At 35.7% G+C, this 18,217-nt stretch overlaps 1 protein-coding gene across 5 annotated transcripts in view; it reads right to left on the bottom strand.

Moving 5' to 3' along the window:
- Nucleotides 1-18,217, bottom strand: part of IDE (insulin degrading enzyme) — a 65,424-nt gene that overhangs the window by 21,510 nt on the left and 25,697 nt on the right. For 4 of the 5 annotated variants that reach the window (XM_065842851.2, XM_065842850.2, XM_071812009.1 and 1 more), the window contains exons 12-15: nt 9,624-9,726; nt 8,521-8,643; nt 6,106-6,188; nt 1,643-1,787 (exon numbers count right to left, since the gene is read on the bottom strand). In XM_065842851.2, coding sequence (XP_065698923.1) covers nt 1,643-1,787; nt 6,106-6,188; nt 8,521-8,643; nt 9,624-9,726 — 454 coding nt within the window. Of the gene's footprint in view, nt 1-953; nt 1,099-1,642; nt 1,788-6,105; nt 6,189-8,520; nt 8,644-9,623; nt 9,727-18,217 lie in introns of all 5 variants that reach the window. The other variant, XM_065842852.2, reaches the window with a different exon arrangement.

Raw genomic sequence — 18,217 nt, 5'->3', positions numbered from 1 at the left:
CGCATTAGAAGAATATGAAGACCTTACAAGAAACAGCTAATATCTAAAACAACTCTAGACTTCTAAACTGTGACTACAAATGAAGAAAATGGCACAGACACACACCCCCTTTTTTTGTCATTCTTTTAGAAGGAACTAACTCTGACCATGGGAATGTCAGCAAGCTTTGCAACTGAGAACAGACAACCATGTTTGCAGTAAGTTGAGTGCATGCTACCAGGAAATAGATTTGCATTGGATAAAAAAAAAGAAATTGCAGCACTCTCATATCGAAAATGTAAAGACAATACACAGTATATTCTCTTGCTAAGATACTTTGGAAAATAATACTTCTACAGGAAATTTCAAAACACATTTTGGTACAAAATTATGGTTAGTAAAAGCTTTTACTACTTCAAGACAGACTATTAAAATATCCTTAGTGTCACAGGAGAAGCTATGTAATAAATAACAGTTTATCATAATGTAACTATTTAATCAAGTATTGTCAGCACTTTAAAACAGATTATAAAACATGTAATAAAAACAAACACTAAGGAAAAGCCATAAATATCCAGCATTGCATTCTAATGAACACATGCACAATCCATATCCACAGCTCACTACAGCAGAATTAGAGAATTATAACAAAATCTATGAAGTTGAGGTCATTCAACAGAAAAGTTAATATTTTTATATAGAAACCAGCAATAGTAGTTTCAAGAGACCATGCAAGCAAGTAAGATTTTGAACTAGAATGCAATAATTGCACTGCACACATGTTCACAAGACACCACAATCTTGAACAAGTCACTGATTATAATACACTGGTTTGCTTTGCCTTTAATTCATGAGATATATGCAAGGAAAAAAACATTAACCATCTCATTTAGAAATGCAGAAGTCAAATGTTTTCTCCAAGCTCAACAACTCCCAAGCTGTTTCATTTCCTCCTGCGTTTTTTTCTTACTTACAAGTATTGCATTCATTCCTGATGCAATGCCATAGCTCAAACCTGAGAGGCGTGCTGCATATGTATACTCTTTTAAATCATCCTTCAATAACCTGATAAACAGGTATGTCATGTTGCAATGGAGAGGATCAGCATAAATGTAGCGACTAACAAAAAGAAAAACAAAAGAAATGCTTTGATACCTCGAGCAGTGACAAAGTAATGGATGAAGAAACATGACTGAAGAGTATGTATATGCAGCCTCATGATCAGTAGTTCTTGAATAGGAAAGCTGAAGTGTACCACTTATTCAATAGAATGAAAAGGTGGGTCTTCTACCCCAATCAGAAAGTTTTCAGTAGATATCTGACAAACTGAAATAAACATGTAAGCTTGGATTATGGTTGCTTTTTGCTTTTTTCTTTTTTTTTTAAACGGAGGAACAAATCTTACAACTAATTAATTTCATGAATGATAGAAGAATAAAGGAGAAAATTTGCTTAATATGAATGGAAAGATTGTTGAAGACTTTGAACAAAATTCAACTTAAAATTCAAATTAAAGAAAGGATGGTTAATAACCAAGATCAAAAGGAGTAACAGCCTTAGACACATTTTTTTAATAGAAGTCCTTCCATCAAATCAATAGAAAAATGTTGATGAGTGGAAGTAGTTTTAAGGCTCTAAGCTTGTCCTTGATTTGGGTACTTACATACATCCCATAGATGGTATTTTGGAGATCATAGTTCAAGCCAGCTAGTTCTGCTGCATATGCATACTCGTTGAGGGAGTCTTTGAGTAGTTCAAGGTACAAATAGGCCATGTTACAATGCAAGGGATCCACGTAAGCAAATGGGCTGGAAGAAAATGTTGAAAGTAAAATATGCAGTTTAAAATGACTTCTCAGTTTCTTTTGGCCTTTTAAGTTTGATCTGAAGGAGAGAGTATTTCTGAGTATGCTGACGGATCCCACTGTGAAGTATTCCTATTTCAAAGCCAAATACGAACACACCTGAAAATAATTTAGTTTGTTTATGGTTTGAGCAAAACCTAAATATATTGAAGATACCAGAGTTATTCTCTTCTTTGTGCTCATAAATGAAGATGTGTTATATTTACTCTGCTGCACATTCAGGAATTCACCAGGAGTAAAATAAACTAAATATACCCTGAATAAATAACATAATTTCATAGACTGAAATGAAAGCCTATGTGCTGAACATAAATTTAATTAATACTTATACACTATCAGAAAATAAACATGTTTCTATTAAAAATTTAAGAGATTAGCAATTTGTTGTGGTATGAAAAACATGCAGTACATAAATTCCGCTCAGGAAAGAAGTTTGGCATATCCATTTTCACACCACCATAATTTTCTGTGCTATCTCTTTAATGGCAACAACTATCCAAGCTCTACTGTCATATTAGAAACATCTGATCACACACAATATTGTCACAAATTTCTCAAAAAGAGAAATGTATCTCAAAGACTCAAGCCATGTTTCAAATGCACTAATTGTTAAATGTCTGAGTGTTTTAAAGATTTGCAAAATCATGATGAGTTATTTGTACTATAATGGAATACTTATTTCTAAAGCTTCTGAAGTGCATGTAAATGCATTATCAATTTCACAGAGATAATCAGCAATATCTAAAACAATCTGCTGTCCGTATATGTCTTACAATTCAAAACCATGTCATTTGCATTTGTTTTCCCTAAGCAGCCACTAATGGTCATATTCAGAGACGTGCTATTATATATGTTTATGCCTATATAGCATGGTATTTTGTAGGGTATAACAACATTAATATAGTAAAACAAAGATCACATCACCGCAACACACAGACTGATAAAATACATTGCAAAAGTATTTTTAAGAAGGTTCCTAGTAGTTTATAGTAAGACTTTGCCTTCTTCCTCCATTTAGATGAAGGAAGCACAGGAAGATATTTTTAATAAATAAATAAATAGCTCTACTAGAGAAGCAGACCCCGCTACAGTCTGAAATCTTAGTCTAGGATATGCTTCTTTACTACCGCTGGGTTCGGGCTTGTGTAACTTAAGCAAAGAGGTCAGTTAAAAAAAAATAAAATCAGACTCTGCTATTTTCATTTCTCCCTACAACGACAATTTCCCAAAACTGAGCTATTTCAATACGCCCAATGATGCAAATCCAATTAATACTGAATTTTTTAATTAAGACTGAATTCAAAGCAAGATGTAGGTCAATCCTATGTTATCTCAAACCTTCCTCCAAACTCACTATGTTCTTTTCCGTTTTGATACTAGAATAGAGACTTAGTCAGTCTGAGTTATTATTACGTCCATATCAGTTATAACACCCGTATGCTCATTTAGCTGGCAAAGGCCAAGAGGGAGTTTTGAAAATAACAAAGACTACTAAATGATTAATCCTCAAGTGAAAAATAACAGAAAACAAATTATAACACTGTTCTGAGAGTTTCTATTAATGACAACTTCATAAATAAATGCTTATTTCTAGTTTACCTTTTTTTGACTAGGCTTGAGGAAGCAGAACTCAATCTGTGACAGCATACTTGAAAAATCTTAAAGTCCAGTCTTTTCCCCTTTCAAACAGCTATTAAGGGACACAGCCGGACTCAACACCATAGTGTTGATACTGGGTTGTCTTAAGAGCAACTCAAGTTGCTTGAAATGTTTCTCAAGCTGGAAGGTAGCAAGTCTCTAGTTAAAAATAATGAGCATTGTAATTTTAACATCCACCTCTCTAAATTTTGGGAAACTTAAGAGTGCAGAGTTTATAACTACACATAGAAACTTTTCGAAACAATAGCACATCGCATTGTTATTTGGCTTCCTTTTAAGAAAGAACACTTGTTGAGTTCTTAAGTCATAACTCATAGAAAAGTAAATGCCTATCATCATCTTTTAGGCCGGATGGTAAGTCCCATGTCAGAAGGAAGGTTTTACTGTGGTGTTTCTTTAATGAAAGTCTGGCACCATGTAAGACTTCAAGAGGTTCACATACTCAAGATTGTTCCTACTGGATTTGTATGTTTGAAGGAGAAACCACCCTCATTAACTTCCTCTTAATTCATCTACACAGCAGAAGCCACTACAGCATCTGGGCCAGGAATTCTTCCAATGATTCGTGCTCATCAGGGCTGCAGGCAGAAGAAATCCTCATAGTTTTTTCTCTTACTGAAGCAGTTTGTAGCATGAACAAATTCCTGGGATCTGTTACAAAGCAGCACAGACATCATATTCTGATCTAGAACTGACGCTAGAAGTTCTTATGAAAACCCATGTTACTAAGATGGCTTTATTCCCGAATTTACTTAGCCATGAGAGCTATGGATAATTTCGTCATGTCTCATGAATAAACACCGTATGTTTTACCATTTCATCCGATAATCATCAGCATGACCAGTCCCAAGCAAGAGGTTGACAAAGAATCATTCTTAACTATCAAAACCAGACAAACCTGCTCATAACTTCTTTTGGAGATTACATACCCAGTATTATAAAAATCTCCTCATATACAATTACCATCTTATTTTTTAAGAAAATGAAAGAATCCTTGTCCCCAACCCTATGAACAAACACAGCTTTCCACCTGTAACCATTCCTAGGAGGAAAGGGACAAATAATTCCATTACATTGGTCAACAAAACTCAAGTACTCCTAGCTATTCTCACTGACACTGAAGTACAAATCTAACTGGGAAAGATTGTCACCATATACCCAGTTTGAGATGTCCCTGCTCACTGCAGAGGGGCTGGACTAGATGATCTTCAAAGGCCTCTTCCAACCCAAAGCATGCTATGATACTGTGTGTATTTGTGCATACTTTTAACTTTGTGTGCCCTACACAAAATTAATTATTATATTTTATTCATTCACAAACTGGTAGAGAGATTAGATCCCTCATAGTTCCTTTGGAATTCATGTCAAAAAAACCCCGTAAGTGTAGAACAAACACAGTTTCCATCAAGAAAATCCTATTTTGGATTTTGGCCAAACCTAGTACAATGGAAAGCCACCAGGTACGAACAAAAAGGTAAAGTACTGCAATTGTTGTTTTGATCTTCCATTTCCTGACACACAGTATTTGACACAGCTGTAACATTTGCCCTGTGGTTCCAAAAAGCAAAAAGAAAGAGGAAATGCCCAGGCAATCTACTTTCCCCAAGCAGCACTAATGCCAGTGCCAAGATCTGACACATTCTGAAAAATCCCTCTGCCTAAAATTCTGCCAAGAAAAATTTCAAGTGGTCACTCAAGCCAAGGACTCAGCAGCACATCCATAAGCATCCATCAGAGCCCACATAACAGCCTTGCCAGCAATATCACTACATCACTTAATTAGGCCAAAGGAGGAGAGTTCCTGAAATTATTTTCACTTTCAGTAGTCCAGCACAGAAACAGCTGCACTCTAAACAAAGCAGTACTTTCTGTAACTCCAAAGTTAGAAATTATTACTTGAAAGGAACACTAAGAAGGTATTTCACTGTCATGCTCACTCAAAAAACAAAAATAAAAGAATCATATGACAAAAATAACGCAAGACCAGAATAAACATTACAGCACTTTATCTTGCACCTTGAAGTGAGAATCACACATTCATTGATAATACAGACAGTGTTCTTCTAAAAACAAACAAACAAAAAAATCAGTTGTTGGTGTCAGTTAAATAAAATCCCACAACTTCAACTTTAAGCACTTAGAATTTTATACTGGCTTGCATTATGCAAATTAAAACAGAATTTGAACCTAAAACCATTATCAGAATAGCATTTTATAAAGAAAACATTATCTTAAAATAGTTGTGATTTAGTAACTAAAGATAATACACACCCATTTTTAAGAGGTATATTGCAATGTGTAGCAGGTGCTATTGGCAGACCCATTTCAGGTATAGCAAATAAAACATAGAATAAAATTTATTTTTAAAGTGTTTTTAGATAAGCTTTTCCTCTTAATATAGAAGGAGCACCTCAAATTGCTTCCTACTCAACTACTGTGTAACTTGTATGAGCCTTCTTACTATCTGTATCTCATTGCATATTCCCAAGTAAGGACATTTTGAAGTCTCAATACATGCAAGAAAGTTTTTACCACAGAAATGCAGATTCCCGAACAATAAACTCTTAAAGAGCAGTTTGTGCATTATACTTAACAGCGCATACCTGAAAAACTCAAAGTTGAGACAAGCTTTTGGCAAAAAAAATTTGTCATCTTGCTTGAACCACAGTTTGCTCATAGCAGTGTCCTGCATCAAGAAAAGAGGTTCTGTTAGGTCACCTAACTTTTAACTGTAATATATTACAGTATTTTTTAAAAAGTCTCTTCACTGCTTCAAATCACAGTTTAGTGTTGTCCCCTTAAATTCATATTTTTGCTATATACATTTGCATATACATACATCTATCCTTATCAAGACTCTCTTCTCACCATGTGTCACTTTAACAAGCAGTTAAATGGCTGCAGCATTGTGAAGGAGCTTATGATCAAAATGGGAACTACTATTCTAGAGCAGGAATGATCAAAGACAAAAATAAAGTTAGCTTCACACAATTCCTGGCTAACACTGGCATTATGAAGATGTGCCATTATAAGGACAGCACTACAGCACCATATAGTTGGCTGGTTTAGACTAAGAATATAATTAATGCATTATATGTTGTTTTAAAGTAACATTGATAATGAAAACCATATGGACATCTAGAAAAAGTCATAAAACTAAATGGAAATTAGTTAAAACATCTGTCACCTCAATTTTTTAGGATAATCTCCCAGTACAGGAGAGAATCTAAACGACTTCCCCATTCTTTTTCCCCCACAAAAGCTGTGAAATAGTTACCCTCTATCTGTTCCAACTCTAATTAACTTTATCCCCCAACACCTTTTCTTTAAGTTGCTATACATAATAAGAGAGAACTTTTAAATGTAAAATGATTTCTCTTTCTCATCTTTTTGAGTACACATTCTTTGCTTCTTCAGGATTTGGCATTGTATTTTCCTCCTGCTTTTTGCACAAAAGAACCAAGTCTCATCTCTTACAGTGCACCTTCCTCTGCACAACATTCTACTCATATTAAAAAGCCTAATTACAGCTTCTCTCCAAGACAACAAAATTTTTATTCTGTTAAATTGCTACTATGCCATTTAGAATACATCTTACATCAGAAACAGAATGATTAAACAGTAGAGCCTATCTGTAGCACTGGAGACCAGACCCAACAGCTGGAGACGACCAGCTGCAGGCCGCAGTAACAGCTTGGTCGTCAAACGCTCTTTCCTGAGGGTTTTTCAGGGCAAGATATGCCATGACAACAGAGGTGACGTAGTGACACACTGCCAGGGAAAAAGCCTGTCCTGTTCCTGCACTTACGTTCCCATCCCTCCTTTTCTCCACAACACTGGTCCAGTCCATAGTAAGCTCACTTAGGCATATAAAACAGATAATCTCTACTGATTAGTTCTTGCAATGTTTCACTGTGGGGTCAGACAAATGCCAGAGTACACAAAAACAAAATGTCACAAATATAAAGCTGGGGAGAAAATAAAATAGATGCAGGCAAAATAGATCATTCCCATTTTCATCGAATACAGAAGATTTAAAACAGTTTCTCTCAGAAAACATATTTTAGCAGGAAAGGAAAAGCTAAAAGCAAATACATTTCTAAAGCAATGATGCCTTAAAGCAAAACTTTTGTGTCAATCACCCTGAAGGACCATCAAGTTTCGGCAGCAATCCAATTAGTGTTACTTAAGAGAGCTGTGGCACTTGTCCCTGCTGAGATTTAGGGTTTCAGTTCAGGATGAACCTAAACATATGCTCAAAGTCCTCTGCTGTCAATAATTCTGCTTCAAGTATATACCTAAAATGCCCTGTACAGAGCAAACACGTTCTCCTGAAGGATGCCTTTGCACTGAACTAGACCTGTATTGACCTAGTGTGCAAAAAGTATTCCTGAATTGAGTATTCAAGCTGAAACACAACACGCAATTGAGGAGACTTTTCCTATTTATGCTCCAACTATGGAACAAAGAGGAGCATTAGCAAAGACAACTACGCTTTAGTTGTGAGAAGTAATTTTTAGTAAATTTTAGGTACTCAGAAAAACTGAGATTCTCTAAATGTATTGAGATCATTCAATGATGCCTGCGGGAGACTGCAGAGTGATGTTTATTTATGTGTTTATTTTTTCCATGCAATCACAAGCTTTTCCCATACACACTTAGAGAAGAATAGCCTCGTCTACGCTCTCGATTACTGAACACTGCTCAGAAAAACATAAGAGCAGCACTGCTGAATAAACAGCTTTAATATTATTTCTATCAATTGTTATTCCACTTTCAAAAGGGCAAAGTGTTCAAGCTGTTTTGTAGATTCATTTTTGCAGGAACCCAAATAGTCATAATCCAAAGTTTAGCAAGAATGAACTTTCTACTGTCTTTCTGGCAATATCTTGAAGTTTTCTACTTTTTTTGTTCATTATACTTTGGAATATGGCATGATTTGTATTTTAAAAACCACATAGGAATTAACTGCTGACTTCCCAGAAGGTTAGCTAGCAAACAGACCAAACACAGCTCACCTTGACAAGGGCAGGGTACTGTGTTGCATCTTTTTCCAATGGCAAAATCTCAAAGTTAGTAGGAATGAACTCATTCTTCATCGGAAGCTTAAATTTCCCGTTCAGGTCAGCATTTTGCCATTTCTAGATAAATAGCAGACACAATGAGGCTAAGTATAATTTCTGCTTAATTAATGGATATCTACTTATTTATTTTATGCTGTAACAAATTATTTAAAAAACGTGTTCCATTAGCGTATGAGTAAATACTATTGAGGTAAAGGAAAGAGAGAAATATCTAGGAAACCAAGCTGGGGCCGGCTATCAGCAGCATGAAGTGCTCCAAGAAGGAAGACAAAAGATAAAAAATAATTTTGAGAACTTCACAGTAGATTGGAAGGTGATTCTATGCTTCATCTTTTCTGCTACTTCAAACTCTAAAATAAAGTATTAAAGTAAATACATAAGCAAGAATTCTAATCAAGAACATACATATGAGCAAGCTAAAGGAAGTGAAGTGTTCTTATGCAATATCAGTTCAAAACATGCTCAGCAGGTCCAATTTAGCTCTCGGGTGTATTTTACAGCCATCTTTTCTCAAAATAATAGATCAATAACAGCTTCAATAAGGATTTGCCCACCTCCTTTGTTCAAGTTTTGATTTTTAGCTCATTTAATTGGCAAAATATACTCATTTTCTAAGTTGCAAAAATCAATTTCAGAAACACGGTTACACATAGCAGTTGTAAAGTGATTCTCTTCATAAGAACAGATTAGTTCACTAACACCTAATAGAGACTTCTAAGTTTTAAAAAGTTAATGCTTATATTTTTAAGTAGCCACTGCATATTATGGATCTTTTATAGGACAAATGGTATAACATTCCCTGTACTCAACATGGCTTAAAACCATTACAACCTAGCCGTCCTATGTAATAAACATTTGAAATCTAAAGACTATCATAAGATCCTTACTTCTCATAATATTAAACACTCATTGTACAATTTTCACAGTACATATAGCAGCAGATTTAAGTCCTCTTTTCAACTAAATGGAAAATTAGGCAAAGAAATTATCAGTCTTTCACTTGCAGATATTAGAGTATCTTATACATTTTAACATGCCTTAATGACTTCATCAGAAATTGCTTCTTGCTTGTATTGCGTTCCATACCAGTCTTCCGTGCGATCAGTCTTCCCTTCAAAAGACTTGGAAACTATTGCAACTCTGAAAACAAAAAGACAAAGCACTTTGGCATGAATGAGTCCAAGAAAAGACTGAGAAATTATTCAGAGCACTATTTCTGTTCCATCCCTAGGATGCATTTATTTCTGGAAAAGGTCCCTGGACAGTTACAGAGTACATTTGGATGGCAAGTACACGTATACTGAATGACACACAAAGGTCAACCATGAAATCGGGTTATCAGCATCACTTAATTTTACTGGTTTTCTCAAGTGTTACAACCTAGAGTTACACACAAGTACTGTTGCAGTAAATTTCTATTTTTTAGACTTTAGCCTTGTTCCAGAAAACACAGAAAGTAGTCCTTGAGATCTTCTACAAAATTAACAAAGTGACTACAACATTATTCATACCACCTATATCAACACTCAGATATGTGAAAACAGCAATTACAGAAATTTTTTCCAGACTTAGTGTTTTAGATTATATTATTGCAGTTCATTCTCCCATTCATAATCTGTTATGAAGAGAGTTTCTTCATTTAGTATCATTCTCATATTGTTATTTTAGATTGATACCTGTTTCTCCCTCCTCCCACCTTTTTTTTAAATTTTTTTGAGGGGAAGGGAGGAAAAGCAAGAAGGTTAATGTATTTTTACAGCCAATACAACTAAATTCTACTCAACTAGAAACCTAAATCATAGAATATCTCTAGTTGGAACTCAAAGATCACCAATTTCAACTCCCTGCTTCTCACAGGACTACCTAAAACTAAACTGTATGACTAAGAGCATCGTCCAGATGCTCCTTAAATCAAAGAACACTCCTAAATAAGAAGAAAACCTGAATAAAGAAAATTACCAACTTATCAGTATTTTTCAGTAGTCTGCATAATAGGTATCAAGAAAAGTCTAATGTTTTAAACAGCCTACAACACAAGAGTATTCAATGGAAAAAAAGTAACAATCTTTAAGAGTAAATAGATGTTTAGAAGAATTCTGAAATGGTCAAAAAAGGTAGCACAATTACCTCCTACATATATTTAACAACCTCAACATGCTGAATAACACAGTAACAAACTTTGTCAAATCTTGTGCAGATGGCTGCACTGCACATTAAAACATCAAAATACATGCAATGTAAGTGTTCTTTTTTTAATCACAGTATCTTCAGGCCAGGAACATTCTGTTGTGTATTTCTAATGTGCACGGCAAAGTAAATCAAAACAGGCATATGGATGTGCCTCAAACTACAATATTTTACTTTGCAAACATGTTACTGGAAAATACCTTTGGGATGAATTTCACAATACATTGAGAATTTTAAATATGTGGGCTATTAATATTGTAAATGCCTATGTCCTCATCCCTCCTTTTTCATCTAATGTTTACACAAAAATGACTAAATGATCCAAGGTTGAAAAAAATAGGATTCTGCTGTATTTTCTTCTAGATTCCCCGATTAGGAACACTTTCAAATTATTGAATCTGCGCATTGCATTTTGAGTAGCAGGAGACCAGTGGGGTAAATATATAGCTACCATTAGATGCATTTAAATAAATGTCAAGTACATCTCAGAGTCACATGGGACTGTAAAGACACATTCTCTAGCAATAGATTAAAAAAAATTAAGAACAACTTGTACCACAGACTGTCTAGTTCTGAGACAATATTTTAAATCATCCACACTAAAGAGGGCTAATCAAATCTCATGTTTCAGGGATGCGTATTTCCTCTGGGTTGAAGAAAGGAGACATTTTTACTCTTGGCCTTTGAAAGAACCACATGATTAGCATGAACATGCACACACGTACACAAAACAACTCCTACTCATCTGCAAAAGGTACACTATATCCAAACCACAATGAGAATATTCACAGATTTCACAGAATGTTTGGGATTGGAAGGGACCTTGAAAGATCATCCAGTCCAATCCCCCTGCCAGAGCAGGAACACCTAGATGAGGTTACACAGGAAGGCGTCCAGGCAGGTCTTGAATGCCTCCAGAGGAGACTCCACAACCCCCCTGGGCAGCCTGTTCCAGTGTCTGTCACCCTTACTGAGAAGAAGCTTCTTCTCAAATTTAAGTGGAACCTCTTGTGTTTCAGTTTGAACCCATTGCCCCTTGTCCTATCATTGGTTGTCACCAAGAAGAGCCTGGCTCCATCCTTGTGACAATCACCCTTCATATATCTGTAAACACTAACGAGGTCACCCCTCAGTCTCCTCTTCTCCAAGCTAAAGAGACCCAGCTCCCTCAGCCTTTCCTCATAAAGGAGATGCTCCACTCCCTTAATTATCTTTGTTGCCCTGCACTGGACTCTCTTCAGCAGTTCCCTGTCCTTCTTGAATTGAGGGGCCAGAACTGGACACAATATTCCAGATGTGGTCTCACTAGGGCAGCGTAGAGGTGGAGGAGAACCTCTCTCCATCTACTGACCACCCCCCTTCTAACACACCCCAGGATGCCATTGGCCTTCCTGGCCACAGGGGCACAGTGCTGGCTCATGGTCATCCTGCTGTCCACCAGGATCCCCAGGTCCCTTTCCCCTATGCTTCTCTCTAATAGGTCATTCCCCAACTTATACTGGAACCTGGCATTCTATTATTTCATCTCTCATTGCAAATGGCAATAGAAACGGCTAACATTTTTATTGCGACTTCATATAAAATGGTTTCATATCTGCTTGCATGTTACATCTATTTCATTTTCTGTACAAAAGGAACAATACTAAATAAATATTCAGCCAAGAACTAAGCACTTCAATCATAGAGAATATTTTTCTTTTAACACAGCAGACGCTAGCTCGGTCAACAAGGCGGAATCTCTTAGAGAGATTGTTGTTTACATTAAAATGAGCCATAAAAATATTCTATTATGTTTTGCATTTTAACTTGGACAGCTGGCAAGCAAAAACTGTCATGTACAGATGAAGTTGCTAAGAGACTATAAAACCCATAAAGTCTATTAGAATTTCAGAGCAACCTACCAGGTCTTTGCATCCATTAAATAAAATATAATTTCAAACAAACAAACAAACAAAAGTCTTAAGATAAAATATTATCCTGATAAAATTCCAATAATCTTGCAGTTAGGGCAGCAAGACAAAGGTGTTTTACAGTAAAATACACTGATGTCTGTTATTTGACATTCCCTCCTCTCATCTTCCAACATACCGACGCTCAAGCAGCAGTGACAATCCAAGCACCCAAACATTTGCTGTAGGAACATACTAGAATGAAAGAGCTAAAAATAATTCTGCCTGCTCAATGTATAGACAATGTAATTGTGGAAATCAACACTAGAATTCTACAAGCAGTTCTGCTTCAGGGGACCCTCCTGCCCTCCCTATACCCCAAATCACTACTGGAACAATTACTTACATTTTGAGCTCTCACACTCACAACCACACAATACAAAACAAAAATGTTTCATCTGCCCAAGACTTACAACCTAAACAAAGATACAAGCACCAACAGCAATGAACACCAGGACAGGAAGAAAAGAGGGGAAAAGAAACACCAGAGGTAGAAATATAATGTGATGGAGTTACTTAACTCTGTCATGATGCATCTTTAAAGTTACTAATTATGTAATGTTACTTTTGCTTTTTGTTTCTGCCTTGTGCTGTATAGCACTATGAGCATCCACATGGTTTAAGACAGAGATGAAATGCACTGGAAAAACAAGACAAGGCATCAGGTAATCTTTAATAGCACCTGCTTGTAACATATTTAAATTCAACCTGTGCAATTAGGCTTCTGAGCCCATTCATGAACATGGAACACAGCTGAAACTATAAATGCAATTTACTTCTGTATGTACATTCTTCTACATGCAAGCTGTTGTAGTGCCCAGTTATGGCCCATCTTCAGATACCATCTTGTTTTTCACTCTCCTGAAATCTAAAATGAAGCTACAAGTGACAAATCCACAGGAGAGTGTGACTTGGGAAGAGAATGTTTGCTTTAAAATTAATGTACTTCCAGGAAAGATTATCAGCTATTCTATTCCACATTCACGTAAGAAAACTTAAGCTTCTAACGGTAAAAAAGTAAATAGACTTCAAGACCACAGAATTTGTGGTATTAGTAACAGACACATCAAAGCAAATTTGTTGCCAAAAAAATGAATTTCTACTTAAAAAGGAACAATTGCCCCCCCCCTTTTTTTTAATGAACTAATTTAAAATTTGTCTTTCAAATGCATAAAATAACATGATTGAGACAAAACCAGCAAAAGCTGATTGGTTTATAACTTCCCCCCAAACCATCAGTAAAACTGATGTGAGGCCATATAGACTGTTCAAAGCCACTTCCACACAAATCTCATTTAGAAAACAGGGAAAGAGGGGAACCCACATGCAGAGAAATATTGCTGGGATGCAGCATTCTCATCGTTCTGCAGAAGTACAAGTTATTTGTTAGGGTTGAGTAAAAATAAAATCACTACAAACACAATGGTTTGTGGGGAAAAATAAGTAAACAAATCACGATTTTCAAAATCTTTACTCAGATACAATGCAAGTAAAAAATAAACACATTCTATATTTGTAAAATGTTTATTATCAGAGAGCAAACAGTTATTTTGCTCATCCCTATCTGTGAAATTCCAGCCCTTAGAAATTTCTGTATCAACATTTTCAGCATTCATTTTATTTTTCTTCCCTCTAGAATAGCACTGGCTCTGCACTCTGGCTATCAAGAGAGGAAAAAAGTCCATTTACTACCCAGGGGAAAATGTTCTTTAGTTGCTTAATCTGATGAGTCACTAGCTTCTCAGATTTTAATACGAGCATTTCTTCTGCAGATATGAGGGGGAAAAATGGTATTGGAAATGACGGAAAATTACATTTTTCAGCTAAGATTGTGACACACGCCAAGTCTATTCCCTTATCTTCACACATGGCTGGCAAAACCCAATGCAGTTTGAACAAGCAAAAATGATACTTACATCTTTAAAAGGTTTCCCTCTTAGGGAAATAAAGCAACTAAATGCAAGAAGTAGCGTGCGCCCCCACAGAAGGGAGGAGGGGAGCAGAAGATGAGAACTTCCTGTTATGGCTCAGTCAAACAGAAGTACATATGGATACTTGCTACCATCTGTGAGTATGGGTATTTTTCCATACTTTTTAAAAACACGGTTTGTTAAGAAAATAACAGTTGAAAAGGTAAACTTCTAAAAAGCACACTGAACAGTAGTCTCTAACTGTGAATGCAGCTACCCCAATATAGATATACCAAGAGAAGTCCTTAGTGCAGGGGAATTTCAACAGGATTACGAAAATAAAATTGAAAATAAAACCACGATAAAAAGGAGGAATTTAAATAAATGGAAACTAAACCATTGCAAGACCCAATTTATGCAAGGCATAAAAAGAAAAAAATAAAAGGGAAAAAAAACCAGGCAAAGTTAGGATGATGTGGCACATACTAATTCCTTCATAAAATGAGAGAATAGAAAGGTAAACATGAGCATCAGTATCAGTGAGTAGCAGATAACCGGAACACACATACGTATTTAAAAGCAGATGTCCACATTTTTTTATTAGTATATACAACTAGCTCACGCAAAGACAAAAGAAGAAAATGACCTACTGGACTGATAGTTACTGCATGCATACAGACATAGATGTAATAAAAACCAGTAAAACAAAAAGGCGTCCTTTTATTAGCACCTGTAATCTCAATTCATTGTTTCAAGAGAGCCCACTAAAAACACAAATCCACAGTGGTTTTCCTGAACCTTTGTAATGTACCATATAATCACTTGTAGTAGTATATAAGGGTCTTTTCCCCAAGATACGTTATTTTTATAGAAATCTGAAATAAAAGATACTATAAAATTATGTTCCTTGTCATATTTTACTCTATTTGGAAGTATCTTAGTTAAGTGTAATTAGCTCAGATTTTAAAACACCTGATGCCCCGAATAAAAACATGTAATTCCCATTAAAACTGAAAGGACATACACTTTAACATCCGAGAAAAATCTGCTTGCGGTATTATCCTAACCAAGCTACAGAGAAAAATTGGAAGCACGAAAAAACAACATGACATTTAAGAATCTCAGATTTGGTTTGATATTTTGGGTTTCCTTTTGTAAGTTATAGAGAAGACAAACAGTCTGAACTTCAAGAGAACTAAGATGTGAATGTATAGTTGTTATGGCAATGGGAAACACTAGCATAGTTTTAGCCTACACATAATCCGCAATACCATTACTCTGACACATAGCGTTCAACCTCAAAGCATGCCTGCTGCTATGTCATTACAGGCCTCCTGCAGACCTCATTAGACCAATGTTGGAATACTAATGCTTTGTTGAATTTGCTGGTAGAACTGCATTTAATCAGTCCTTGGTCACTCTCTAGTTCGTACATATTTATATTTAAGCCTCAACAGGACAGCTGTGGGTATTACCATCTTTAAGCCCTACTAAAACCTCTGCAACCAAAAGAATATATAATTTCTTTAACAATAAAATGAAGAGGCCATAAAACCACGTATATTCCAGTTTTGAAAGTCCCTTTATCTCCCAATATTTAGCTTTTTTATTCAAATGCTTAAAATCACATAATCATTATAATCCATAGCTAAGGTAAAGTGAAGAGACAATGTGGCTAGTCCTGAGGGAAGATTAAACACGTTTCCTCCAGCACCCAAAAAAACGCACAGGAGCAACAAGCTAGAAGAAAGCAGGGGGAGACCTGAGACTCCATAGATTCCAAGATTCCATGGAGTAACAGAAGTTACTAGGCGACCATCCGCCTCCCTCTGATCACAAGCTTTCTGGATTCAGTAACGATTTCTCTTCTGTTATGAAAACCTGGAGCCTTTCCTGTACAGAAACACACACCTATTGTATCAAATGGAATTTCCAAAACACCCCACTCCTGTGCCTCTCCAGTCTAAAGGTATCATACTTTGCTGCTTGAAAACTCACATACACAGCATTCCAAACAGGTCGAATTCAAAAAGCTGAGATAAAACAACTGTCTCCATTATCTGAAGGATCAAAGCTTCCCAGTTGCTTCATATACTAAAGCTGATCATCTTTGGTTGGTATCTGCTCTATAATGCATTCCATCTTGGAAAAAAAGTCCTTGTTTTATTTAAAATTAATCCACAACTACCAAGTGTAGAGAATATTCCCATCACCAGCAAGTCACTTCGTGAAATGTGAGAAGACTGATGTAACCCTACAAAATTACTTTAAATAAAAGATATATATAATAGCCAACAATTCTCTTCCTTAGTTACTAATGTTTCAAACAAGTTCTGGTTGAATTCCCATGCCTTTTTAGAAGTACTTTTTCCTCTCTAATAATATTCTTGTTCACCTTGCCTTTTTTTTTTTTAATGAGGACAAAGAAGAACACAGAATTACAACTGCAAGTGTAAACTTACATTAACTAAAATAAAATAACGTTGTGAAACAGCTATGTTTACTACATATTTGAAAAAAGCTCACCATGTAGCATTCTAAATTGTTCTAAATCTTGTTATCACCATTCCTGTGCTTCTGACCGCATTGTATAGACTTTAATTTTCTCCCTTTACCTGCATTCTCTACACTTTTCTTCCTCACACCAGTAACTTTTGAACAAATTAATAGGGCTATTTTATGCTGAAGTCCCATCAGCTGGAAGAGTCCTAAAAGGCCGGCACAGCCAGGAACAGGAGTAACACAGAAAGCCGAGTGGCATCTGATAAGCTTAAAGTGTCTATGAATGTATTTGCATATATTTATTTCCTCTAGCAATTTTTGAAAATTTAAGCAAGCAGGTGCTTTGGAAGTTCTCTGGCTAATTCAACTAAGACCCAATTTACATTGTGAAAGGTATCCTTCCCTAAGATAATATTGACCATTTTCTTGTAATGTTAAGAGCCACATTTTAAAAGCTATGTGAAGCCATAATACACATCAGCTCTGATTAAGTACCTGTAGCTTGTTTACTAAATCAGTATGAAAAATGGTTTACATATTGCTTATAAATAATTATAAATACAGTTAAAAGTTCAAATTCATGTGGAATTTGATTAAGCCTTCTTCAGAGACGAAGTAACTATAGATTCTCTTTTTTATTTACTGCAACAGTGTTTATGCTAAGTTCTTTTATCAAATTTCCAGTAAGTTGTGTGGTAGATCAACATGAAAATACATTCAAAATGTAAGTATTTAATACAAGAGGAAAGAGAACCTGGAAACTTTCTTTAAAGTATTGTTTGTTCAAAATATGATCTCTTGAAATACTCAAGTTTCAGTTGCAGCATCCAACACACATTACCCATAGATGCACACCCACACACAAAGATATAGGCTCTGCTTTAAAAGGCATTAATTCCTATGGCAACTACCGTCACTGACACAGGCAGCTCCATTTATTTTATCATTACTTGTGTATGCCTAGAAACATCAGAACCCCGTGACATTTGCCAATACAATTCATAATCCAATTTTATCCTACTTTATCTAATAATTATTTGAAATATACCATCTTTTGAAAATAAAGCAGCATGCATCTTAAAC

The sequence above is a fragment of the Patagioenas fasciata genome, chromosome 8, assembly GCF_037038585.1.
Source record: "Patagioenas fasciata isolate bPatFas1 chromosome 8, bPatFas1.hap1, whole genome shotgun sequence".
Classification (NCBI taxonomy): Eukaryota; Metazoa; Chordata; class Aves; order Columbiformes; family Columbidae; genus Patagioenas; species Patagioenas fasciata.
The sequence above is the reverse complement of the archived record's forward strand: the minus strand, read 5'-3'. Positions and strand labels throughout refer to the sequence as shown.